Consider the following 27696-nt stretch of genomic DNA (forward strand, 5'->3'; position numbering starts at 1 on the left):
AAAGAATCACGTTGGTGATCATGGTCAGGGCTTTCAGCTTTCTTTCAGAACTGTTAGTTTTAACATATTCAACTTGATTATTTCTTTCATATATCTTACTTACAAGTCTTACTTGTCATCTTTTAACATGCTGTGAAGAGCAATTGTGCCACAAACGGAGGTACAGGTCAGTATGTTGTAGTGACATAAATCATCACATCACCTACTCATTAAGCCTACTATGTGCATTTGACGTTTTGTAGTAATTTATCAACTGTATCAACAGTACAGGCCCAAATAAAATTCTTATATCTGTCACAGAATACATTTTATTTGGCATACAAGTTAGATGTTTACGTGACACCTGTTCGCCTTAGTACTTAGGTGCTGATACTACATTTTCGACTGCGTACCGGAGGTTTTGACACAGCAGTATTTTACACAGAAAACAGACAAGAACACATTGCCAGCCAATCAGACAGATCCTCGAAGGTCACGTGGTGTCGTTTTACGCCTGAAAGACTTTACCAGCTTGTAGTTAGGTTAGTGAGCCTGGCTGTTTCAGTTCAGTTCAGTTCAGTTCAGTTCAGTTCTGAATGGTGTTACGGAAGTGTGACAGTCAAACTTTCTGTGGAATAACATTCGAAGTTAGTATTTATGGATCTATTTTGCCTTCATATTTAATAACTCAGAAATATATGATGTTACTTGGTAAGTATTGCTACCATATGCTATTTAAAACTGTGTAAGTGGTAAACGTTAGTTAATTTAACAGATTTAACTAGCTAAGTTAGGTTATCTAGCGTTAGCTACTTATCTAGCAAGCTAAAAGTAACAAAATAACAGATAACTCTAGCTAGGTTAACTAACCTGTCTTAACTAGATAACTAACCTATTTAGTACTAAGTTCGTCAGCTAGCACAGCTAACCGTTATTAATTACCTAGTCAGTTATCATAGGTAACTAATGAGGTATCGGCAACTATGCTAACGCTAGCTGGCTGTCTAAATTGTAATATTTAAGGTGGAAAGTTTTAGCTATTTTGCTTTTTTAGGATTAAAATCCCAAGAGACACATGCACATTTTGGCAGCTATCTTACTTTCGGATACCTAGGTTAGGTAAACAATGTTTTAAATTTACGGCATTTAGCTGACTCCTTTATTCAAAGCGATTTACAATTATGACTGAGTACAACTTGTGCAATTGAAGATTAAGGGGGGGGGGGGGACTAGCCAGGCTACTTTGGTATGACAATTTTTTGTTGAGCATTTCAAATAGCGATAAAAATCTTTTCATGTGCATTCCTAACAAACCTGCAGAGATCATCTATAGTCAAAACATGAACAGAACTCAAGGAATGGCTTGACCTACTCATTCTTCAGGGCTTCTCCTTACAAAGAGGACAGCATGCCACTGAGATTCACTCCAAAGATATTACCCAGAGTAATTGCACTGCTATGCAGAGTTTTAATGTAATGTCTGTAGCTAAAACAAAGTCATAATGGCAAAGAATCTCTGCTGTTTTTACCAATTAGTAGTGGTAGCTCAGTGTTTGATACTCAATTAGTATTAAGAATGTTACCAGTTCAAGCCCTAACACTGCCAAGGTGCCAGTGTTGGGCCTCAGAGCAAGGCCCTTAACCCTCAATTGCTCAAGTTGCATTCAGTCATAATTCTAACTCGCTTTGGATAAAAGTGTCAGCTAAATGCCATAAATGTAAATGTAAATAGTCAGAAAGGACAGGTATGGACATGCAAGGTGGACATCTGTATACTATTTCTAGACTATGTAATGGATGCCTTGCTGTGCTGTTGTGTGCTTTACATTTGTTGTGTGCTTTTGCTGTCTTTTGCATCAATGTTAGCAGTAATGATGTGACTGGCTCAGTCTCATTCATCTGCGCCTTTATCCCTCTCCCTGTTCTTCTGCAGTGTGGCCAGTTCAGCACCAGCTGAGCTGCAGCTGCATCTTTGGCTGAGCAGTTTTTGTTGCTCCGTGTCCGGACGGCACGGTACCACCACAAGCAGCTGCTGGGATGTTCCGCCAGAGCGGTGTGGGCGGCAGTGGGAATAAGCGCTCCTCCTCGGACATCACCCATCTCTTTCAGCACGGTACCGGGCCCTCGACTCTCAGCCCCTCCAAGGCACCAGCCATGGGCCGCAGCTCCTCGACTAACCCCCTCAGCACTGTGGGCCTGGGGGACCTAGCCCATGCCCCGGGGGCTGACCCGGACTACATAATGCAGCTCGTCAGTGATGTGCGCAAGTTTGCCCATGTGCTACTCAGCCTCAAGGAAGCTTTCCATTCCAAAGGTGAGCCCAGGTTTTGCCTTAATGGCTGCCACTTGAGGGCTTCTGTGACACTCTCCGGCTGTCTTTCTAAGTCATAGAACGATATACCTGTGGTGGATTTGGTTTATGGATAATTTTTCTCCTTACATGAGGCTTCAACTCATGTTGATTGGGTTCATATTTTTCTTATTGGAGGAGTTCCTGCACACCTGCCCATGATTGTTTTTTGACGCATGTTGGGCTTAACTGGACTTGAGATCTTATTTCTCCCCGTAGGTATGACTACAACGTGCCATGTCTGTCTTACTCACCCGTTCCTTGATAGAATCCATAATTTGTTTAGATGGTATACAGCATATGATCCAATTGTCAGGCTTAAAATCAGTGAAGTGGAATTTGTATTGACTTTTGAGGCTTTCAGATAGACATTCTTTTTCAAAAGTGGTGAATGCAAAATGAGCAGTGGCCTTTTAAATCTTTTATTTTTATTTTTTTGTGGACATTTCCTAGTCTTAAAATGATTTGACCTTTGACGTTTTTACACACCCAGAGTAATGTAGTTATTGTTTTGAACAGTGTAGCCCTAATCCTAAATACCAACCTTGCTGGTTGAAGTTTGACTTTTTCCTTATTTCATATTTTGACATAGTCATTGTTCTTTCCCCTCTAGCTGTTTATGGACAGTGGTTGGGTTATGCTGGACACATGTGAATATTTACTTTCCCATCTAAGAATAGCAGGAGACAGAGTCCCATGTAGACACAGTGGGATTTGTGGCGTATTTTCTTGCTGCTATTAGTGGGAATAGTTCGGTTTTCCCTCTTTTTACTCACCACCATAAATGGAATGTTTATCAACAAAGTAGATGAAGCTGCTCTAGGGCTTGAGCTTTGACTCTAAGATAAAACAACCCTTGGTTAGGACACAGCTCATGTGACCTTTATATTCTTATGCAGTGTTGGATATTAATTTTGTCCTTTCGGCAAAATTCTTTGGGAGCTGTGTAAAACTCTAAAAGCGTAACAGTTTTAAACTTGGAATTTAGTAGTGTCTATCTCTGAGAATTTGAGAAATGTGTAAATTAAAAAAAAGTCTTGACACATTTTAATAATTTTTTTCCCCCCATTTATTGGTCCCCCGCATGATGCACTGTCATACGTCCTGCTCCATAAGAATACGATTTTGACCTTTCAACTTTGTTCTGTACCACCTGCATCAGAGAGGAAGAGGGTGTGCTTATGGACCTCTTAAATGGTGTGGCCTCATGCTGTCTCGCTGGAGATGGAACACACCAGCCCTCCTCACTCAGTGGCATCAGCCAAGCTCCATTAGTATCTGCAGGTTTTTGGGCTTGTCAGGCCAGCCAGAAGAAAAGCTTCTGCTATAGCTCATTTCTAAGTTTCAGTCTATATTACTAAGTCTAGGCTATTACAGCTTCATTTATGCTTACTTTTTTAACTTGCAGACAAAATATGATCTTCTGGTTTTGTCATTACACTAAAAGGCTGACTTGAATTTGATTGCTGTGACAAATCTTCAATGAATCCTGTTCCACATACCTCACATTCCAGCAAAACAATTGTTCACTTGTTGCTGTAGTGCCTGTGAATATCTGTTATTAGGTGTATGTATAGCTGTTGCAAGTGCCTGTTACTAGGTGTTTCTTTAGCCCCTGCCCATGACTATTTCTAGTTGTTGGAATACTTTAAATGAGTCTTTTATATTCAATTTCAACTGTGCTCTTCTTTTAAAGACCGTTTCATTCACATCTGATATAGTGGTTTAGGAATTTACCTGAACTATTGGTTTTTATAGCAATAATAGTAGAGTGACTTAAGATTGTTAATTTCAGGCTTCCTTTTGTCAAAACACAAGAAGGATTTAAACCCACCATTATTGTCTTTGCATCATGATGGAGTTGTTCTTACTCTAATCAGTAATCCCCTGATAGCATGAGATTCAGCAGCACAATGCTGTTTTATCTGGATGGTTTGAGTACTGAACTTTTAAGTGTTATTTCTCCAGACTGAAAGAACTTTGAAGATCTTTCAGTGTATGGTTCATGCCATTCTCTATACTTGGAACTGTTAATAAATGATATGTTAAGTGTACATCTCAATCATGTAGACATTGCATATGTTTATCTCTGACATTATGTGCATTGTGGGAAGTGGGATACATATATTGCTCAAAATTGTGAACACGATTCTTTTACACTATCTTCTGATAGCAACAAAGTTTTTGTTGTGATCTTTGTTTCTGGGTTGTCAGGGTCGTGTGTTTAGAAATGTGTTTAGTTAAACATATAATCTCTCATTTCAGAGTGTGTTCCCTAATCATGAATGGCCTTTTCTAGAATGATCACAGTTTCTTTAAAGTTCCTTTAAGAAGTAATGTGTCAGTGGAATTTTGGCTGCACTTTAAATGCTAATAATAGACCTGCTTACATGTGGAGCCCCTCTGGTGTCATCAGCAGTGCTGCACTTGGTAGAGGGACAGGCTGTCATGCATCCAGCTCTCATTCACAGAATGCTGCCACACCAGTGAACAGCTAAGCCTGCATCTCATAGACACAAGAGATTGTCAGCCCTCGTTTTGCTGGTGGAGACAGGCAAGATACTTTAAGCTGGGCTGTAATTTTCCCCATGAATATGAGGGATGTTTCTGTGCATGCCTGTGGTTTGGGAGTGTTTTCATGGGGTGTGGATTTATGGTGCAGAGCTGACTGACCCCTTACACTGAAGTGAACTGAGTAGTGGCCAAACTCTGTGGGCTCAGAAATAAACATGAAACCCAGGCCAGCTGATCTGAACGATTAACACTGGGTGGATTATGACTAAAGCTTGACCTTATAAAGTCTGGAGATTTCTCATGTTTAGTTACTTAATGTGACGACCTATGCCATATATAGAATTTGTTTCTGTAGTGCACTATTAGTATACTTGGGAGGGCCCTGATGAGTAATGATATTATTAAAGGGCTGAAGGGTAATTAAAAGTGTATGGGCAGTTTAATTCAGTGTTTTGGCTTTTATAAAATCACATCCCTCACTATCCCGGCAGCGAATAAGCATGAGAGGTCACAGTGCTGGGTTAACCCAGAATTCTTTTTAAAGTTGAAGAGTAATTAAATTCTGCATTCTATCAGTGAAATCAGCTAAGTGATGCTGTGCTATGGGGGTCAGCAGTGATGCCGTGTTATTGAACAGCCTGCTTTCTCTCTGGGCCAGAATGATTGAACCCCACTACATCCTATTCAGCACTCTGCTGTAGCCTACAGTCAACATAGCCTACACACTCTACATTTTAGTGTTTACAATTATGTTGTGTCGTTTGTTAAAAAAAAATATTTCTCTGTTGCCATAACAAAAATGAGCTTGTCTGTCAGAATGATTCCTGGAGTGGGGCTTTAGGCAGTGTTCAGTGGGTTTTACTTTGAGGTACTTAGATTTGATTTTGCCTCAGTGCCATGTTTGCTATTTCAGACCACAGTAAAAGGCAGAAGAATGGTCATTTTAATGGATTGTCACATATACACTTGAATTTCCCCACTAAGACTGATTAAAGAACTTTTACAGGATGTATACTTTTTTCATGGTTTGTTGGTTTTATTTTTTTAAGAACATGATGTTATTCCCCTGAAAGCATTTCATAAGTGTAGCAATAACATAGTTGAACCCACCAGGTCTTGGTGTATTTGTAACCAAAGCATAACTCTATGAGCGAAGGTAGCGCATGTTCAGGCTTGTCCACTGATCACATGACAGCAACACAGGAAATGCACAGAGCTGGTTATGTACTCCTGTGGGCCTTAAAAGCAGTAGGGAATTTTGTTTGATTACGTCTTTAAATTACTGATTTGGAGACTTTTCAAGGTCAATATCAGTTAGGGCATTGAAGTATTCTGTGGCAAGATTATGACTTTTTGATAGAAGACTAGTGGAAGGGCACTCTTCTGTCTCCAATGACTTAAAGCAGCTCTTAAAGTGAATATGATACCCTGAATGTAACTTGGTTTTGGCATTTTAATTTTAATTTTTTTACTTTGAGAACTCTCCTTCCTGTGCTATAACCACGTGACTAGTAACTGCATGTCACCTGTTAATTTCGTGGAGCCCTCAGGCTCAGGAGTGAGTTTCGGAGCATTACCCTGTGTTTTCTGAGTATGAAGACAGTTACATATCCTCAGACAAAGTTACTGTTATTCTAGCTCTTCCATATCAAGATAAGTATTTGTTTGTGGCTAATTCCTGAACTGAATCCTCAGCCAAACCAATTGTACTCAGTAAAAAGTGCCAAACACTGTAGCCTTGAGGGAAATTCATGAATCTTTGATGGTAGGAATGAGGCCCAGTGAAATGTATTCAAGTTTCAAGGAAATGTAATTAAAATTTGGAAACGCACTGTATTTTTCACCAGTATAATAGGCTTTCATCCAGTTCTGACCTCACCCAAGGTGAGAAGGGGCTCATTGACAATCATGTGAGAGAAAAGGCCCCGGCTGTACTGGTGAGCAGTGCCCTGGGTTTAGTGAGAGTGAGGTGAAGCATCATGACTGCTCCCTGCAGTTTAAGTGCAGGATGAATAGACAGGCTGCTGGGGCCTCTCTCCCCAGAGAGCACCCTGCATGGCAGGCCAACAGTGGGGGCTCCTGGAAGACAAAACATGTGTCTCTCTGGAATTACCTCTAGTAAAATAATGGCCCTCAGCCTAAGCCAGTACTTAAGTGGGGTTTTCACCCCGCTGTTGTGACAGCATACATGCATGGTGGGTCCCATACACTGCTTTATTCACAATGACTCTGCTTACTTACTGGTTCTGCTGGTCCTTCACGTGATCCTTCAACCCCGGAGCCTCAGTCAGCTCTGACACAGGACACAGCTCGTAAGGGTATAACAATCTCCACAGAGGTGCCTGTAGAAGTCTACATGGACAAGTCTGCGTCCTTGTGTTTGGAGCAGTCATTCTCAGATACCAGGGCAAACTTCAGTGATAACAAAGAAGTTCTCATTGACCACTTCACTGTGTCCAGTGATATTCAGTTTCTCCTCAGTAGCCCCAGCTCTCCTCAGTTACTGTAAGTTTTCAGTAAATTTGATTAATTCATGGCCCCCACCAGTGTGACCAATTAAAAACTGGCCACATGCAAATGACCGACACGTACTTTTCATCTGATGGAAAACGGTCAAGCATACAGGCTTCCCTGTTTCACCTATGGGGCAGGGCTTGGCCTCGACACTAATAGAGAGTACAGAGAGGAGGGCCGGCAAGTGAAGCACTTTGGTGGGCTTTTGTGCCAATTCACATACACTTTTTAAAGTGTGTGAGGAAGTGTCGACACCCTCATGTGTCTTGCGTAGTGCTGCAGGCAAATGTTCCCACCCCTGCTGAGCTCCTGCTAATCCTCCTTGTGGGTGGGGGCAGAGAGCATAGCTGCACCTGGCAGTTCAGGTGGGGAGATGGGCGGCGGACAGTGGGCGGTGACAACTTCCTGTGACATGGTAATAACTTTTGGTTTCATGGTGGTGTTAGTATAATTAGTTAGTCATGTCTTCTAGCCAAATCTCTTTAAAGTGTTGCAGGCACCACAGCCTCTGGCGAGAATCAGAATTTGACTGCTGCCTTTGCTGTTTTGTGCTGAGAATGAGTTACTCTTTCTACAAGTGGGCTCCCATATTCTGTGATGTAGGTACTGAGTACATAGCTATCGTTGACTTCCTTTACAGATTGCTTTTTACAGAGAGGAAACAAGTTTTATATTAATTATTAATGTTAGTGGTACACAAGGACAGTGAGGAACAAGAGTAACCCAAGCTAAGTCTAACTCTAAGCATAATTAACTTCCTAAATAGTACTTCCTTGGAAATACGTTGTTCTGCTTTTATTTGCACTGATAGATGTGTGCAAAAAATGCACATATTTCATGACAGTTAAATAGTATTATGACAAATTGTTCTTGGCAAGATCTCAGGCTGTGTTCCTATCTAGATATTATTTTTACTTTTCAGATTTTGATTGATTAAAATACTAGTTGTTCACGTTAGAAATACTTACTTCTTGGTACATTTTGATTCAGTTTTAGACTCCTGGATACTGATTGACATCCTTACAATTAAAGGAATGCAGTGAGTGTATATATAAAAAAAAATACTGCCAATTGGCATGCGTGTGCACCTTCTCAAAAACTGAAGGCCTCACTCTAATCTTCCTGCTCCAGTGTTGTGTGGGAGTGGTTATACTGAACCTCAGCAGCAGCTGTGCATGACCGTTGCCGTGTTACTCTCGTTTGCGATGGCAGCCGAGCCCAGGAGGCTTCTCTTGATGACCTTGTCTGTTTGTTCAGTCCAGCTTTCATACTTGCGTGTCCAGAACCAGCATGCTCCTAGGTCAGGACAGTGCCTCACGCGCACAGTAATTACTTCCTCATCAAGGTTTCTGTGGAAATTCCCAGCATTTTTAGTGAGTTGTGCACTTTTTTGAACAGTTAATAGGGATTAAGGGGTTAAATAAAATAAATGAAGAAATAAATACAGGGAGATACAATGCCACTGATGTGTGAGAGCTGTGAGCGGTGTGCTGATATGCCCTTGGTGCCCCCCCCCCCCCTTTCCGTCATCCCCTACAGGCACGCAGGAGTGCTTGCATCAAGCTATACAGGAGCAGCTGGCTGAGCTGCTGAGGGTGCTCAAGGCAGTCATCGGCAAACACCAGACCCTGAACTCAGCTGACATCCTCACTGCCGCTGGCACAGTCATTGCCAAGGTCAAAGGTGAGCGAGCCCACCTTTCTGCACTTACACCTTACCTAAAATGCAAGTCCACAGGTCCACATGACACACACGCTTTGCCTTCTGAGTGGTGGCCTTTCTCTTCAGTTCAACCACCTGACTATGGACAAGGTTCTGAGTGAATAACATGGGCTATGATTTTCATCTCACCAGGTTCCTCTGCTAGACATGTGAATCTATATACAGGACTAATTGTTTTAGCAAAGGTGCAAGAATTTCCAGGATGGCCACGAGTGCCAACTGTGTTCCTGTATGAAGCTGTGGGCATTGTGGGTCACAGCCAAATGCTTCTTCTTTCGGTTTTGTACACGGCATTGAAATAGAGGAAGCAAAAGATATTTTACTGATACATTACTGGTAATGTTATGTTTTCTTCCCTAAAGTCTCAACTGGTATTTGATTTGGGCCCTGACCAAAAGTGAGATGCACATTAAATCAGCTGTCAAAGTTGAAGTTCTGAGTTTGTGGTTTTGGATCTTGGTCAAGGTGTCAGCCTTGTCTGGGTGGCCTGACTCCTGCAGTTGGGCTGGATTAGGGAGGCTGGCCTTTCATTCAGACATCAGATTATATATACTGTAGACTCTAAATGTATTTTTCATTCACATCCTACACCATTACATCTTCTTTACTGTGAAGCACTATGTGAGCAGGTAGCTTTACCACTAGGGGGCATGTTGGGCATCAGACCAGAGCTGGGCTTTGTTGCCTGCAGCATCCTGAGACTGTCCCAGTCAGACACAAAGAGAGAAAGCTGGATCAGGGACACATTAGATTTTCACTGGAGGACATCACTGTGAGACGGTTCATTCTCACTGAAGGATATCATAGTGAGACGGTTCATTCTCACTGAAGGAAATAATTGTGAGATGGTTCATTCTCTTTGAAGGACAGCACTGCGAGACAGTACATTCTCACTGGAGGATAGCACAGTGAGACGGTTCATTCTTAGAGCGTTTACTGTTCCATCTTAATGCTCATAGATGCACTATTTTTTTGTGATTTTTGGCTTCCTTGAGCAGGAGAAAAGTGGATCACATTTTCTCTCAACACTTGGGAAGTTATCTTTTAATAAACCCATTTTTCAAACTGTTGTGTGGAAGAGACACACACACACGGAGTCATGTTTCAAGTTGCTGACATCAAGAGAACATAGTGGTGGCTGACTTATTTATTTTTACTTTCGATCTAGACCTTGTGTTCTTGACTATTTTTAATAATATGGTCCATTTCACCTTGATACATTTATATGGGCCCTATAAGTAGAGGGGCCAAAAGATTAACATTCTGTCATCAAAACCTTTGATGAAGTAATCTTTAACTTATTTAAAAACGTAATTTTATCCTAAGCATAAATGAGCTCTCACTCTGTAGATATTAATTCATCCATTGATGTCAATCGTGTTGACACATCATGAATTTATTTTGCTTTATTTATTTAGGTAAAATAGTTTCTTATCTAAAAGCAGTTCCTATTTGGCAATTGCAAAAGCGAACAAATTCTGACTGTGCAGTTGTCTTCCACCTCTCAATTCTCAAAAATTAAATAAATAAACAAAACCCTCCTGGAAGATCCTTCATGTCAGGCTATCTGACGATAAAGATGTTCTCTGTGGCTATGCGGCTGTTTCCCTTATTTGGATCGTGCAGCGGGAGCATTGTTGTGGGATTGCAGGATGTCCTCAGGAAGAACCCAGCGTTCCAGTGCAGTGGGACCCACCAAGCCGCCCCTCTTGTGCACTCGGAGGCACGCCAGACCCAGCCACACAACACCCCACACCATGCCCAGCCGCACTCCCCGCCCAGGTCCTGCTGGAAAGCAGTGAACAGTCGCGTTCCTCTGCCGTTCATGCCTCATCTGACTACTCAACAAACCCGACCTGTGGAACTAGGAACTGGCAAAGTGGAAGTCGTTTCTTTTTTTTCTCTGTCACCGGCTTTCTTCTTGAGTCAGGGGAAAAAGTGGAAGTGGAGGACGCCTCGACAAGGCGAGGACACGGAAGATAGCGAGGTTCGAGGTGGAGCAGCACTTTCTTTTTGTCCGCTTTTTGCTCGCTGGATCCGGCCGTGTGAGGCACCGTTCTCGAGGCCGAAGCGAAGAGTTTGGGTTTGCACGGTCGTGGTGAAAGTTGTGCCCGTCTCGTGAGCCTTTTCCATGTGCGTTTTGGGGTCTGAAAGTGCGCGAGGGTTTCCTGTGAAGGGGGAGCCAGCTCTGAGACAGGAAGCATCTCTGTGAGTGCGGTAAGTTTCTGCCTGTGACTGAGGCTTGGCTTGCTCACTTTACCATGTGCATCCTCACTCTATTATTTCCTGCAAGCTTTCAAAAGAGATTTTCATTACTTTTTTTGTACGTTACTGGAAAGAATGACTGAAAAAGGAAATTCACATTTCTTCCTCATACTCCAGACACAGGAAACTGAAATAGCATGGGTAAGCTCTGTCCTACCCGTTTCTTACAGCAGAGGTAGAACCTGGAGAAATGGAATGTTTAGCCTTCTAGTAACAACTGCTGAGCAGTGCTCATAACTTGGCACTGACAACGTTAACTCGATGCCCCATAATTTAACAGGTAACAGGAATATAAACAAACATAAAGAGGCAGCTGAAATTGTGTTAGCTTTCTGCGGGTATTTTCTGTTTATATTTGGTGTTACTGTTTGTACTTTGCATAACCAACTTCTGATTGGTTACTCAGAACCAATCAGCTAATTAGAAGGATTGCTATTTTTAATCTCATCTGTCAGTCACATCAATGAAGTGTGATGTTGATTATTAAAGTTACATCAAGTCTGGGTCATTGTTAACCATATCTTTCATGTGCATTTCAGCAGCTACCTTTGGCATTGTTGAAGTGTTCTTGGAAGAATGTGACTCTCGATTTTTGTGGGAGTTCTGGTGAAGTTGACTGTGGTATTCATGTGTGTTATCACTTTTCACAGGCATAAACTTCAAGGACGTGAACAAAGAAAACAGGGGCGCTATTTTTAGCGAGATATTCAGATCGATCGACACTTTGGCGTTCACTTTTGGCAATGTGTGAGTAGATAGTTCTTGTACTTTAGGGGGAGGGTGGCTCAGTGCTGTATCACTGGTGGAGACAGAGGGTTATGAACCCTATGACTATGTAACATTTGTTTTCCTGTGCCCCAGAGTGTCTGATTTCCTTATGGGAGATGTGGACAGTGACTGCAGGGGGGGTCTCCACCAGGATGGACGAAGCCGGGTGAGTGAATTGGGTGCAGTACTGCATGTCACTCGTCCTGGGCCAGGCTGAGCCAAGAACACCACGGGGCCGCAAGAGCTCTTGCATCTCACAGGGAAGAGAACACAGGCTTCTGAGCCCTTGTCCTATGTCTAAATTCTCCACAGTTCCTGGATTGTTCAGTTTTTCTGCTTACAAATACCAGCTCAGAACGAGCACACTGTCCCCTTACTTATATTCATAACTTCATCCTTTCTTTTTTAATAAGCAATTGTATTATAATGAATTAAATGCATAATTGAAAACATGAATAATTACCAAATGTGAAATGTGTTTTCCTAACTTTCCAGTCGTTTGAGAACTTGTCTGGAGATTCAGGAGGCTACAGTGATGAGAAAGATGCCCTGGCAGGTGAATATTTCTCCTGTTTCCCCCTCAGTCACGTCACATTTGTGTTCTCATAAGCAGTCAGTGTGCTCCTGCCGATTGCAGACGGGGCTGAAGGCTCCTACAGCTACTATCTGTCTTAGTTGGAGAGCTCTTGGGACATGGGAGATGGAATAAGTGCTTGTTAAGGAGATGGATGGGCAGTAGCGTTGGCTCAGAGGTCACTGCGGGCCTTTCTTTACCTCTGACACATTAGCTGTTTCTCATTCTCCCAGAATCTCACCCTGTTTTTTTTTTTTGTGCCTCAAACGACTCGCATTCTTTGGCTACCTTAGTCATTTTTGTATGGAATGGGAACCACATGTGGTCGGCTGAGGTGGGAGAGAAGATTAAATGGGTGCGTAGCTAGCTTGGAGAGTGTGTGTGCGCTTGTATGTTACGAGACATGTTCCACACGTTCTCGTGACTTGGCTGTGAGCCGGTCCTGCAAATTCATGTCAGTCCCAGAAATCATGCTCTTTGCACTCTTTTGCTGCAGATGGTGGGCGGGCTTTTGCCTGGTGCAATTTTAGGGATCTTTATTCACTTAAGGACTTTCACTATCCTTTTAATCCTTAAGAATTGTTGTTATTTTTAAACACAAAACGATTGTTAACAAATCTCAGGGCAATGGGTGGGGAGAGGAATGTGAAGTCACCCAAACATTTCACTTTCTGCCATGCTTTCTGTTCATGTTTTTGATTACATCCAAGTGTCTGTACTTAAAGAACCAGCCTCGTCATTGTCTCCAGAGTTGACATCTGTGGAGAAGGTAGACCAGGCCCTGCTGAGGAATGACACCGGGGTAGAGTCGGCTTTGCTCTATGCCAAGGCCCTGTCCAGGTACACCAAAGACATGCTGGCTTGGGTGGAGAAGCGCCTCAACCTGGGTGAGTGTAAAAGCACTAACAACAACAAAAAAAGACCCATATTCAGTACCCAGCTGAGACCTGCATATAACACGTGCCATCTCCTTCGCAGATATGGAGTGTGCCAAAAGCTTTGCCAAGATGGCAGAGTCAGCTAAGGCAGTAGCAAGTCAGCAGGTAAGAGGTATCTGTCCATCAAATGCACTTCTACTCCCCCAGCTTGAAGCCACCACATGACTGATGCTTTCTTTTACTGAAAGGACTACATGCCGTTCAGGGACATTTATGTGTCCGCTTTCAAGAATGAGATTGAGTACAATCAGGTGCTCCTCCAGACAGCTGCAGCTCTCCAAACCAACCGATTCATACAGGTGAGCCAGTGAGACATGACACAACAAGGTTACAGAGGCCACTGTGCCTGATTGTAGCATTTGGTAACCTTCACTTGTATCCTGCAGTACTTCATTGAGTAACACCTTCACTCTACAGCCTTTGCAGGCACGCAAGAATGAACTGGACAAGATGAGGAAGGAGATGAAGGAGCAGTGGCAGAGGGAGCAGAAGAAAATGGTATGTTCCGATTTGCTACCGAACAAACCCTCCTGTTTATTTTTGGTCATGACACTAGTGCGTGGTGGTGGTGTAGTTGTTGATGTTGATATGACAAACAAACAGGTATAAAAGAAAAGCTGCATGTGGATTTTTTTTTCCACCGATCTCCCAGCATTGGCTGAAGCGAAGTGTGTTTGTGTATGCGCCGGAGCAGAGTGAAGCTGACAGTGCCGCGCGGAAAGCTCGTCTCCTGCAGACTCAGCGAAGGGAGGAGTATGAAAAGGCTCGCAGCTCAAGCAGCCGCATGGGGGAGGAGCAACATGGCACAGGGGGGAGGAGCTTGGAGAAGAAGAGGAGGGTGGAGGATGAAGCTCTGCAAAAGGTACAGCTGCACTGTAGTCATCCACAGCCCTACTACACAATTACTTACACACACACACAACTGTAACTCTACAGCACTCTCCAACACAGCACCCTAATCTACCTACTATTAGTTGTTCGATGAGCTCTGTGCTGGTTCAGCTGTTCATCCCGTCTCTCTCTGCTTGTGCCATGCGTTGCCCTGCAGGCTGAGGATGCCCAGGACCACTACAAAGCCTGTGAGGCCGATGCAGGAGCCAAGAGGGCTGGTCTCGCCAGCGCCAAGAGCGAAATCCTCACTCAAATCCGTGAGCTGGTCTTCCAGTGTGACCTGACCCTCAAAGCCGTCAGTACCTCTTTCTCCATCTTTCTCCTTGTCTTTCTCCCTATATAGGGGTGATCCCTTTCACTAGATGCTTTTTGTGACGCCCAGCATTTGTGCGCAGGTGACGGTGAACTGGTTTCAGATGCTGCAGGCGCAGACTGTGTCACTGCCGCAGAAGTACCAGGCTCTGTGTGAACAGGCCAAGCTGTACGACCCGGGCCAGTGCTACTCCGAGTTTGTGCACAGCCTGCCGAAAGAACGTGTCTGGCTGGAGACTCTCTCTCAGGACAGCACGGGACCCTCCAGGACAGGGTGAGCTACGGTCCTGCACAGTGCAGAATATCCTTCCTGCCCTGGCACTATTGAACCTAATGTCTGTCTCTGAAGTCCAAACTGAACTAACACTGCCAAATGCCATCACAAGCATTAATCCAGCACATGATTTAAACAGAATGAAACTTTCATCAAACCTTCGAAAATGCAGCCGCATAGCTACCTAACCTAATGCTCAAGCAGAAAGCTTTGTTTTTGTAAACATGTGTGCATGCTCTAAACCCCCCCCCCTCTCCCACCACCACCACCATTTGAATGTTCTTCCTCAGGAAGTGTGATGAAAGCTGCAGTACTGGTTGAGGTTGCACTCTGCATTAGAACTGTGTGACACTATGTAGTATGCTGTTCATACCTCTGCATAGTAAACTAGGTCACTGTCATCTACAATCATGTGGTCACACATCCGGAAGCCTCATGTCCACATAGCAAAATGCTCCTGTTATTTGCTATGTTTAGTACTGAGAAAACCATTTAACCTTCATTTGCACTAATAGAAAATAAATAGTATTAAACCAAAAAAAAAAGTTGATATGATTTTGTGGCTACCTGTTCTGATCTGATTTAATCCTTGCCACTTTGCAAATACGCATTAAAATAATTTCTTATCTAAAATGCAGAATTAATTGAGGTCAGCCGCATTAAACCAATTAGTGTGGTGTCATAAATTTAACTGCTCCATTATACTGATGTTCCCCCGTGGTTTGTCTTCCCCAGTATATCCATCCATAAGAGGTCACTGAGCAGCACCAACTCTTCTCAGGGCTCCACCTCAGCAGGAGATGCTCTCAGTGTTGATGAGGTCAGCAGTCCTGCCCACCAACGCATCAGCAGGATGGCCGATAGGAGGTCCAACAGCGCAGCAGACATCCAAGGTAAGAGTTTTTCATTCGTGTGTGGCTTGCGACTCTCACCCACTCAAGCTGAAATCCCTCAAATTAGATGCATAAGTGCTGTTGGTGGTTCACAGTGGCAACCATGGGAGATGGGGACACATTTTAAAAGGAGATGTGAGGGACAATTTGGCTATTTAAATGTATTTTTTTTTATAGTGTGAAATTAAAGCTTTCAATAGCTGGAATTAAAGCACTAAAGCCTGAATGAAAACTTTCACTGAATGAAGACATTCTCAGAAGTGAAAGTTCTCCTGATTTCAGTGATTTCAGATCTTTCATGGCAGCGAACCTCAAACCATATAACTTGAAATTAGGTGTGGGTTTTTTTTTTTTTTTGTTTGGTTTTTTTTTTTTTTTTTTTTTTTTTTAACCCTTTCCTTCTGAACAATGTTTTTTATTAGCTGCCACCTGTTTGTGTGTGATTGTGCAGTTGCGAAGCAACAGGGGCCCCAGCAGGCCTGGAGCTCAGGCAGTCAGGGAGGGAGTGGCGGAGGGGGCATGTGCAGCGACTCTGAGAGCGCCGGGGGCAGCAGTGAGTCGCGCTCAGTGGACTCGCCCATCGCCAGCCCAGGTACTTCTCCTCTGACACCAGCCCTTCCAGCGCAGTCACAGCCTGCTATAGATGCACACAAGTTTTCTGCTTCTACTGTAACACAATGTTGTGGTGATCTCCATGCATCCGTAAGTTTGTTTTTTTGTTCAGCCATGTCTGCTATTTTATTCCTTTGTGTGTGTGATTTACAGGGGATTTTAAGCGGAGGCTTCCCAGAACTCCTTCCACTGGTACCATGTCCTCTGCAGATGACTTGGATGAGAGAGAACCTCCTTCCCCTTCAGACAATGGTAGATCACTGGGGGGTGGTTTGGTGCATATTATTGGGTGTGTGTTTGTGTGTTGGGATTTCATGTTGCTGGGTGTGTTTGTGTGTTGAAGGGCGGGCGGGTGGGTGTCCGAAAGTACTGAATACCTTTTCACTGATGTACAGTATTAGCAGTCACACTGCATTTGTGTTGGGTTGCACCTCCCAGTGTTTTTATGCTCAGCTGCGTAGATGAGGTTTGTGTTGATCTTGGCTCAGTGTTTCAGCTAAAACACTTCCTGTCTTTCAGCTGCATTCTACACTACACATTGCCTTCAGAGACCCTTTTTTTGTACTGTAAATTCACTTTACAGTTGCCAAAATGAAGGCAGCTCAGATTAACCAAATAAAATCATTTTTTTTTGCTCCACCTCCCTTCCCACAGCCAGAGCTGCTTGAGGAGCCTTTAGATTTTAGTCTGCGGGAACATATTACATGAACACCCTATGGCCCTATGCATTTATAAAGCGTAGAAACGACTGTAGACTGCTCCAACTGTCCTTTTTCTATATGGTCAAGCAACATGGATAAGCAACGCGTTTTAGTGGTGCATTGATGTCAATATGGTTGTCAGTGATGTCGTTTATAAAGTAATGGTTTATTACTCTTTATTAACAGCTGCGAAAGAGATCTTGAAACTGACTGACACTGCTTTTTCCAGGCATTGGTGAGATGGTCATAGAGGCCACCAGCTCCCCTGGCCCTTTTCGGAACACTCTGATGTCAAAAGCCGCACACACCCACAAGCTACGCAAGCTACGTGCGCCTTCTAAATGCCGGGAGTGCGACAGCCTGGTGGTGTTCCACGGGGCCGAATGCGAGGAGGTGCCACCACAGTCATCCTTATCTTCGGTTTAATCATACTTTCTGTTTTTTCTGTTTTTCATACTTTCTGATCTTTTTTTGCCCTTATCCTGCATTCTGTCATTTAGTGTTCATTGGCCTGTCATAAGAAGTGTTTGGAGACCCTGGCTATTCAGTGTGGGCACAAGAAGCTCCAGGGCAGGCTGCACCTGTTCGGGATTGATTTTGCACAGGTGGCCAAGAACAGTGCCGATGGCGTGCCATTCATCATCAAAAAGTGCACCTCAGAAATCGAAAGTCGCGCTCTCAACATCAAGGTAAATGGTCGTGATGTGTTTTGTGAAGAGATGACCATTATGAGAAATGTATTGAAAAGCAGACTGGGCAAACAAAGTGACAAAATGTTTTGTTGTATGATGGCTTGTTGGTTTTTTAAGGGTATTTACCGTGTGAATGGGGCAAAGTCTCGAGTGGAAAAGCTTTGTCAGGCGTTTGAGAACGGTAAAGACTTGGTGGAACTGTCTGACCTCCATCCACATGACATTAGCAACGTGCTCAAACTTTACCTGAGACAGGTGTGTTTTACTGTAATACTGAATTCTGAATGTTGAATATTGAACACTGAATTTTTTCTTCTTCTGAATACTGAACGCCGAATCCTCTGTGTGTGTTCTGAAGCTACCAGAGCCGCTGATTCTGTACAGACATTATAACGAGTTCATCGGATTGGCTAAGGAGGCGCAGCGCCTCCTGGTGGATGAGGTGGATTTGGCTCAAAGCAACCCCGTGGGAGAGCAGCCCCGCCTCAGCATCGAGCTCAACAGGGTCGTCTTCAAGATCAGAGACCTTCTCCGGCAGCTGCCTCTGACTCATTACAGAACCCTGCACTTCCTCATAGCTCACTTACACAGGTAGAACAGCACTGTGATGGAGAAAATTATTTTTCTTTATATTATGAAACCACCATTATACTGACACCTAGTGGCCTGGATGTTGGAGAGATTTTGTACTAAATCTACATGGCTGACTCCCGTGTGGGGGACCCACTCTATGGAGCATTATCTGGTTCATTTGAGGACTACAAAGCAATTTCTTCATCTAATGTCAGCTGCACTTTATAATAAAAATTAAATAACAATCACTTTCATAAATAGGTTGATGATACTTTTTAGTATTAAAATTGACTTACTGCTCCTTTAAAACTCAACCGCTGGAACATTCCATATGCAGATGTGTATTTTAGCATGCACGTCCTCTTGAGTGTGAGGCCAGCTAAATCCCCACATTTCTGCCTCCCAGGGTTATGGAGCAGGCAGAGGAGAACAAGATGACTGCAAGCAACCTGGGCATCATTTTCGGGCCCACGCTGATCAAACCCAGGCAGACGGAGGCAGACGTGTCGCTCTCCTCGCTCGTCGACTACCCTTACCAGGCCTTGATGGTGGAGCTGCTCATCAGACACCAGCACATGATCTTTGACACCCCACAGAGCCCGGTGTCTCCCTTAAGCCCCACAGCGCCCAATCACTCCCCTGCATTCCTGCCCTGCCATCAGCAGAGACTCAGTCTGCACTCCCAGTCCCTCGTGGACCTCAAAGAGGCAAGTAAGGCAATAAAGTGACTATGGGTTTCCACTGTAGATGTGAATGCTAATTTCTCGATTTGTTGCTTCGCATCCCACAGAGCACCTGTAAGCAGCATTCGTCCTCCTCACGTTTGCTGGATGATGGAAAGGAGAGAAAGGAAGATGTGGCAGGTGAGTACGAGTGTAAAGGTTTATATATTTGAGCTAATTTTTAAGAGGTATTCTGTAGAGTAGTTAGCTATGCAAGTTAGCAGTACACAGAAAGCAGGTACTTTTTAGGTGATATTTCATTGCTAAAGACTGGCTTTTGGCAAAGTGTGTTTATTGTTTAGCCAATAAGGCAAATGGATTACAATCAAGAGCAATTACCTTCCTCAAAAATAAATTCCTTACACTTAAATAACTACATCCAAAAGCTATTTTTTTTTCTGTGGATTTTGTTGGATAAACATTGTAGTTATAGCTTTCTGGCCTATAATTTGACAATTGTTATAATATTATTAGTATAAATCTAGGTATTCTTATAAATCTAGCTAATGTATTTCACTTTTACCCCAATAGGACAACATGAATATTTTAATTTGAATATAGCTTGCAAGTAGTAGCTAGTATTCACCACTACATATCTTGGCTTAGAAATGTAGCTATGAAAGATCAGTCACATTTGATCATATTTGATCATAACTCATTTTCTTACACAACTCATAACGCACTTGATCATAACTCTTTTTCTCAGACACTGCAGCCAAGCATTTTGTAACACTAGGCTGATGGGCTTTTTATAGTACTGCCTGCTTCACCATTGCTGTAAATTACAGAAGGTGCATAAATTACTCAGAAAGCATAAATGGAGTAACTACTCTGCACTGCAAGACAGCAGTCAGACCTCTAGAAACTGAGACATTTGTCTGCTGTTAGAGATTTCCATAAATCGAAGAAACATTTTTATCTAAGATGGATCCAATGTCATTGAGACTTATGAAAAAAACCTGTGCTGTAGATGGAGGTCTGGCAAAATTACACTTGCATTTTTGTCTTGCTTTATTAAACAGTAGACCAAGACTGACTAAATCGGTGTCTCTCGTTTGCTCTCTCTCTCTCTCTCTCTCTCTCTCTCTCTCTCTCTCTCTCTGTGTTTTTGTCTCTCTAGTCACTGATGGCACAGATAGGCTGAACGGAGATATGAGAGGGGTGGAGGAGGTGCAAAGGTATGTGCTGGGCTTCGGCACTAGCAGCCGGCCAGTGCAGCTCCGCCCCCATCGCTCCCGCTTAGTGTCAAGGCCCATCAGCATGCCTGTGGATCGGCTGCTAGGCGAGCGCAATGCTCGCCCACCGTCATTTGAGCACCCCCCTGCCGCCATCGAGGAAGTGACGGAGGTAGGGAAGGCGGAGGGCCGCAGCTGCTACCCCTTTATCGACACCCAAACGCTGCGACGCACTTGGGACAAACAGTACAAACACTATGACGTCACCCCCAGGACGGCCATGATCGTGGCTGGCCTCCCCCAGCCCGGTGCAGCAGACAGAACCAAAGAAACCACGAGCTCAGAGCCCATGACGTCTTTGAATGTGGCCAGTACCGTGTCCCACAGCGCCCCCTTCATGGTGACCATCAGGCCTTTCCGGACCTCGAGGCGGGACAGCGGTGCCAGTCTGGGCAGGGATGTGCCCATCACCTTTAGAGCACCACGCACGCTTCAGCCGCCACCGGGGACCTTCTACAAGCCCCCCACAGGCATCCGTGCCAGGCCTCCAGACGCAGAACGAACCGTCTCAGTGACCGTCTCAACGATTACTGTGACGTTGGCTCCACCGGTAGCCACGCTGACTGCGTCTGCAACAACCATGGCCACGACGAGCATTACGACTGTGTCGCCGTCAGAGAGAAGTACGCAGGTTGGGGCGGAGGCCTTGGGGGAGGTGGCAGTGAGCTCACCACCTCTGTCGCCCTCTCAGTCTCTTCCATCCAGCCCGGAGGAGGTCAGCCTGGCCGAGGCCAAGGCCTTGCAGCAGAAACTGCGAGGAAGCCACCACTTACACCAGCAGGAGCACAGGGAAGCCCACTTTGTATGAACTTTAATTCTTCTCACACCTCACAGATTTCCTGCTGGAAAGCCTATTTTTACACAGAAGAAAAATATTCTGACTTTTGCACCCCTGGTGTAAAATTTAATATTAAATCTCTCATAAAAAAAAAATTAAGTGGTCATTCTTAATACTCAAATGTTAAAGGTTTGTGACCTGCAAAGTGTGTTTGAGTTCTGCAGGAAATATTGTCCTAGAACTCTTGGATCTGGTTTCCCAGACATAGATTAAGCCCAGAATTGGACAAAATTGTGATTAATCACTTGTAAAACATATATTGTCTAGTCTAAAATGTGAGTTTGGAAACCTTGGATGTTTTATGAGGTAAGCACAGGGAATATTTAAATGCCTGCTTGCCAGTGGTGACCACCTTCTTTTTTATATATTAATACGTCTACAGCTCTTTGGGCCATATTAAGAAAATGGTTTAAAGTGTAGAGGGGCAAAAGGTCTCTGTTCTCTGCTTTTCAGAATTGTCCTATTACAGTTGGGCCTTTGGGACAGCACCAAGGCTTCAGTAAATGGTGTAGTCACTGTGTAGAGCCTGGTGGATTTGGTGGTCTAGAAAAATCCTCACTAGTGCAGTACTCTGAGCTGACCTGCAGCTGCTTTCCCTGTTTGGGGCTGTGCGCTGCTGTGTGAACCAACAGGCAACTACACGTCCAAAACATTTGGCAAGCACCATTTCCTCTGCAGCATGTCTGTTTGTGCTGTTATTCGTGGCAAATGCACAGTTCCTCTCTCTGCCATCATGGAACCAGGATTTGTATGACGTTTTGATGGAGAAATCTCACCTTATCTCAACTTATCTGCTCTGGGTATGAAAAAGCAACTGCCTATAAGCAGTCTGTGTACAGTGAAATGGAATTTGTACAGATGTATATATATTTTATCCCAGTGTAATCTCTGCAATGCACTTAAAAACCTAATGTGTCAATATGTAAAGTGTCTTCTAAATGTATTTACATTTGTTCTTAAAGCCAACTTTTGTGAAAAGCCAGTTGCTGTGCCTCTTTACATTTTGTTTTCTTCAAACACTGTGATTATAACTTTCAGCATGAGTGAATTTATTTTTAATTTTATAAAGTTTGTGTACTTTCATTTTGTATGTTACAGTTCCACACATTGCACTGACAATACAACCAGCTCCTAAAGAAAGAATATGCAGTGTGTTAAAATTAAATGCTGTTGTAACCCGCTTTATACAAGTTTCAGATCTTTTTGTGAATTCTTTGACTCTGCAAATGGTTTGCCCATGATTGAGTATGCCGAGTTCTTAGAACTCTCATAACTGATAAATATGTGCCGGTAGCGGTGGGGCTTAAGTAGTGACTTTTTAGTCCTCTTAACGAGGGCCACTCGACTGCCATGGGACACACTCACCATGCTAAAACCTGGAGAGAAATACAATTTTTGTCTTTATGTACTCTTGCTCTCTCAATCAGCTCTATGCTCTGAGATGTCAGCTGCACAGCTGTGACTCAGCCTTCACTAGACATGACAGCACATCCATTCGATCGCTCTCCACACGATATCTTCAAATGTGACTCAATTCACAATCCCTCCAAAAGATTTTATTTACATACACAAGTAGCCAGTTGTCAGTTGTAAAGCAGGCCTTTTCCCCTCTCTGCATCCACATTGAGTTTGGAGATTAAGACAAGAAGATTAGCTCTGTCACAGGGGTTAGAAAGGAGCTACAGGTTTTGCAGTCACAGTTTGCAGAGAGCCATGTATTAAGCTTTTGATTTCTAGGCGAGGGACTTGAACCTTTTCCAACTGAGGTAAGGATAATTATTGGTTATATAAGAGTAAAGACATAATAGGAATAATTTATTCCGTTGACTGAAGTATTGTTTGGTCCTCCCTCTTATAATATGAACTGTAAGTTGAATTGGCTCCAAGAGCCCCCCAGAGGTGTGTTCTTCCTGCCCCACCTTGTTTGATGGTCATCTGATAGAGTTTAGTGCTGTTTGGGAGCAGTTTTTAATATCAGGCTCTGATGGCATTTGCTTATCTGTAATTATAAGGAACCTGAAAGTTACAGATTACTTCCTACTCTTGCAGACGCATAGCTCTTTTATGTCGTAATACCTGCTGTGCTTGGACACTGATACCTGTCAGTTTCAGCGTAATTATTATTTAGGTACAAAAACAAGACTAGAAAAAGTGCAGCTTCAACAGTCTGAAAATGATAGCTTTCCACTCGGTCAGTGAATTTCTTTTTATCTATTGAACACTGTTAGATGACAGGCATCTGATGGGCCTCAAAAGGGCAAATTACAGTTTTTCACTTAAAATGTGTACAGTGTTCATGTGCTGCTCTATAGAGACAGCTTGCTTTAACATCCAGTTAAACAAGTTAGTAAACTGCACAGTGCAGTGCTGCACATGTATGACAGCCCATGGTGATTGCACAAAATGGAAGTAAATATTCATTAATAGCAATGTGTAATAATTAATGTCAACATTTTTTACCAAATCAGGATGCTGTTATATACAGTATGAGGTTGTGAAGGCCCCTTTGTGCTTTTCTATTTTTCAACCCTCACTTTAAGTAGGACACACTGGATATGCTGAGGTGTGGTTGACGTGTTGTCGATGTGTGTCATTAGGTGTGTAACTCTGATGTGACCCCAGTTTAAGGGGATCAGCTGGTGAGCCATGAACCATGTCCGTCTGCTGCTCTGGAAGAACTGGACCCTCCGCAAAAGACAGAAGGTGCCAGCCCTTTGCAAGCCCCCAGATAGTTCATGTGTCCCAGCTGTTACTGGTGTACTGCCATTGTCTATGCTTTTTGTGCATGAGAAAGCCTACGTTGCTAGTGGTTTTTTCACTTCCAGTTGTCTTTTAATATAGGTTGCAAATCACAATCACAACACAATGAAGGGATCTATATCCATTATATTGTGGTTTCCTTTTCTTTCATTGCAGTTCCTTTAACAGCTTTCAAAATGTAATACAGTTGTGCCTCAAATGTGTTCAGGTTCGGGTCATTGTGGAGATCCTGTGGCCTGTGTTCATCTTCATGGGTCTTGTGTGGCTCAGAAGAGCCTATCCCCTTTACCAGCAACATGAATGTGAGCAATTCTGCTTCTTTATAATATTAAGCATTTTGTGTACCCTTTGCGTCAGCAAGACTAACCTGTATATCAATAAACATTAGAACAGCATAGAGAGTTTTTTTCCCCCCCAGAGTTTACTGCTTAAGTGTTTTTACAAAATGTTTTTGGTTATACAAGAACATACAAAACAAAACCTGAATCCTGATTAATACAGTTTTTTTCATTATCATGGTGATATTAAAGATGGACTCTCGTCTGTCCAATCAGGTCACTTTCCCAACAAGGCCATGCCTTCTGCAGGAGTCTTGCCTTGGATCCAGGGGATTTTCTGCAATGCCAATAATCCCTGCTTCCGTTACGCAACTCCAGCAGAGGCTACAGGGGTCGTGTCGAACTACAACAACTCCATGTAAGCTGGCTGCTCCACCTTTACCTATCTAGAAACCAACTTGGATGAGAGACATCAGTTTTTCTTGAGACCACCACCTAGTTGATCAAAATATAATGAACAAAAGAAAGAATGACCCTCCCCCCGCCATTCCCCAGTGAAGTCTCATACATAACAAAAAGTTATATCTCAAAAGGGGTATATTTGCATTCTTTGAGTGTGCAGAACTAGTAGTACTCATCAGTGTGGGCATGTGTAACAGTACTGAGATGAGTACATGCATGCTCTGTCCTGGCCCTAGACTAGCAAGGTTCTACGCCGATTCCCAGGAACTCCTTTTTCGAGGCACCGAGTTCCAGCAGCTGGGACGTTTGTGGCAGGAAGCTTCCAGCTTCAGCAACTTCATGGACACCCTGCGAAAAGACCCTGGGCGGGCCTCAGGTACACTGCCCCCTCGACCCCGTGCCCTGCCCTTTATTTTTCAGTTCTTTTCTCTGCTGTGGCACAAACAACTCCTCGACTTCTCAGGCAATAATCAGGTCCTTCTACAGGCTGTGTTAGGTGTTTTACAGCAGGAAATAGTCACAGATTCCCCCAGACCCAGGCTTAGCGTTGAATTGGGCCCATGTGAGGCACAACAGTGATGGATGGACAGGGCTGGTATTTCCTCTCATTCACTTCCTCAGCCGTCTGCACTTTTCCTGCCTACTGTTATCTAGCGACGACTTGCAACAAAGTCTGAAACCAAAAATAAGAGGGGTATGTTTAAATCATGGATGAGACCTGTGAACGAATTTTCAGAACGCCATCTGTGCCTGGTCGATTTTATTGCCACATTAGCATTTTTGTGAACACTATAGTCAGATGCTGTAGTTTTCTGCAAGTGACAAGCACTTGTTCTGTTCAGAAATCACGAAAGCATTAGCTAGTCAGTGCAATGCTGAAGGAATAACAGGAATTGTGTTAAGGCCTATTTATACTTCAATGCCTCTGAGAAACGTGCATGCACATGCGCACACCCTACACGTATTCTTTGTGTAAGTGTCTGCCTTCACAGTTCTGCTTTGGTATGCATGGCCAATAGGGGAAAGTGTCATGTGTACTAAACATTACTGTGAACAAAGGAGCAATGAAGCGAGTCCCATGCTGCACTCCGATCCTGTTTTGTAGCAAAGTTGATGTTTTGCCACAATGGACAGGAGAAGCCAAGTTTTGTATGTGATCAAGAAGAATATAATAGTTTACAAAATACCAGTGGATCAATTGTAGCAAGAGTATGCTGAAGTCCAATCTGCTATGAATTCTTACCTATTGCTACTGGATATCCTACTTGGCTCTCAACAAATAAGCATCTTTGTGATGCACAGGTTCATAACACATTGTTATGATTTTGAAAGTGTGTGCCTCAGACCCTCTGTGCTATGGACACCCATAATCCCCTTTTCTGCATCATGATGCAGAGATGTGTACATGTGCCTTCACAGAAGTATATATCAGCCTTTGGACAACTCTTCTATACTACACACAGTTGTTGAGAAACCAGTTGAACTGTTAATTTGTATTCCCAGAACCATAAAAACATTACTATGCATACAATTCTGAATATGTGTGTATCCTCTAACCCTCCCTGAAACTTCTTTCTTGAAGGCCCAGCGGTTTGAAACAATCCCCTTCTGCATTCTCATTCACTCCCTGTTCAATCTGAAAGCACTTCCTGTTCTCCGTGTACTGCCTTCTTTTCTGTCAGGGAGAGGGCTGAAAATTGATGACATTCTCAAAGATGACGAGATTCTGACGTCATTCTTATTGCGGGATGCTGGTCTCTCTGACTCTGTGGTGAACCAGCTCACCAATGCTCTATTGCGCGTGGAGCAGGTATTGTTTACCTTCCCTCAATTTGGCAAAGATGATTCCTCAACTGGTAGGCATGTCCCTTCTTCATTTTGTGCTCAGTAAATTCACTCTGTCCCTTAAAAACTCAATTTGTACCCCACCCCCCACCCCCCAACTCCTATCCCTATCAGAAGTAGCTCTTTTTTCCCTTCATGTAGCTCAGACTAAAACTATTTGGTCTTTGAATTCAGTCCAATCTGTGGCTTTGGCTCTATTGTATCTGTGACCCTGTGTGGATGGTGACGAGCAAACCAAGGTGGCCATCTGGGCTGTTCCCAGCTGTTTCCAGCTTTGATCTTCCATCTGTGTCCACACTCATGATAAAAGTGGGCAGAGGATAGGCCCTTTTTTGTGACAGATGATTGACAGGCACAGGATTTGTTAGTCCTATTTTGTAGGAGCCCATAAGGAGATGCAAGCTTGCTAAAGATGCCATTTTGTGTTTATTAACATGTATTAAGGATTCTGTTGCAGTGTTGCATACAGGCACACATATTTACCTCTTACTATACATGCCAAATACTTTTTTAACCCTTCTTCTGCGAATCACACACAGGATCCATCGTTTGAACAAGATTACATATATCTGTAAAACCGTGCCATGCCAACAACATTTTCAGGCATGTTCTACATAACATAAATGGTGGGTTATCAGGCTCTTGTTACTGGAAGCATTTTATGACTAATGCAGTAATTACAGTGCTGTACCTAAAGCTGCAATTACTGTCTTTTCACCCATCATTAAGCAGCTTTGATTACACACCTACATTTCACTGTACAGCAGACTAGAATGCATGAATGCAATTAAAGCATAAAAATATTAGCATGAAGACATAGCATAAAGAATTCCTAAAGGAAATACCAGGCTTTTATGCATTCTGAAATGTTTATACATTAAACATTTTAGTTCACTTTCATTCAGCTCAAATCTTCTGCTAGGGGACTGCAATCTAGCACATTTGAGTGACTTATCTACTCAAAAACACCTGTTGCAACCCATC

General features: G+C 43.4%; 2 protein-coding genes across 27 annotated transcripts in view; both read left to right on the top strand.

Moving 5' to 3' along the window:
• Positions 1-526: 526 nt before the first annotated feature.
• On the top strand, positions 527-22557 carry arhgap29b (Rho GTPase activating protein 29b). 10 transcript variants are annotated; one of them, XM_027030856.3, is made up of 23 exons: positions 527-690; positions 1913-2293; positions 8897-9040; positions 11995-12091; positions 12206-12278; positions 12608-12668; positions 13397-13573; positions 13665-13729; positions 13813-13923; positions 14042-14122; positions 14277-14486; positions 14673-14810; positions 14911-15101; positions 15837-15994; positions 16446-16586; positions 16760-16858; positions 17537-17700; positions 17808-17996; positions 18117-18254; positions 18358-18590; positions 18979-19279; positions 19363-19435; positions 20415-22557. In XM_027030856.3, the coding sequence occupies exons 2-23, from the start codon at positions 2017-2019 to the stop codon at positions 21335-21337; spliced, it is 4044 nt and encodes a 1347-aa protein (XP_026886657.2). In that variant the 5' UTR covers positions 527-690; positions 1913-2016; the 3' UTR covers positions 21338-22557. The 10 variants fall into 10 exon arrangements, with proteins under 10 accessions (XP_026886657.2, XP_026886683.2, XP_026886667.2 ...); XM_027030882.3 differs by having other exon boundaries at positions 14319-14486; XM_027030866.3 differs by having other exon boundaries at positions 13412-13573.
• Positions 22558-23009: 452 nt separating this feature from the next.
• The window catches only part of abca4b (ATP-binding cassette, sub-family A (ABC1), member 4b), a 29622-nt gene continuing 24935 nt past the window's right edge, over positions 23010-27696 (top strand). For all 17 annotated transcript variants that reach the window (XR_014125818.1, XR_014125820.1, XR_014125819.1 and 14 more), the window contains exons 1-6: positions 23010-23133; positions 23965-24070; positions 24336-24429; positions 24682-24823; positions 25104-25243; positions 26550-26677. Coding sequence is in view for 12 of the 17 variants with exons in the window: in XM_081722736.1 (XP_081578862.1) it covers positions 24014-24070; positions 24336-24429; positions 24682-24823; positions 25104-25243; positions 26550-26677 (561 nt within the window). In the remaining 5 variants the exon portion in view is untranslated. The remainder of the gene's footprint in view (positions 23134-23964; positions 24071-24335; positions 24430-24681; positions 24824-25103; positions 25244-26549; positions 26678-27696) is intronic.

Source organism: Electrophorus electricus, chromosome 11, assembly GCF_041902795.1.
Source record: "Electrophorus electricus isolate QZ-2024a chromosome 11, ASM4190279v1, whole genome shotgun sequence".
Lineage (NCBI taxonomy): Eukaryota > Metazoa > Chordata > Actinopteri > Gymnotiformes > Gymnotidae > Electrophorus > Electrophorus electricus.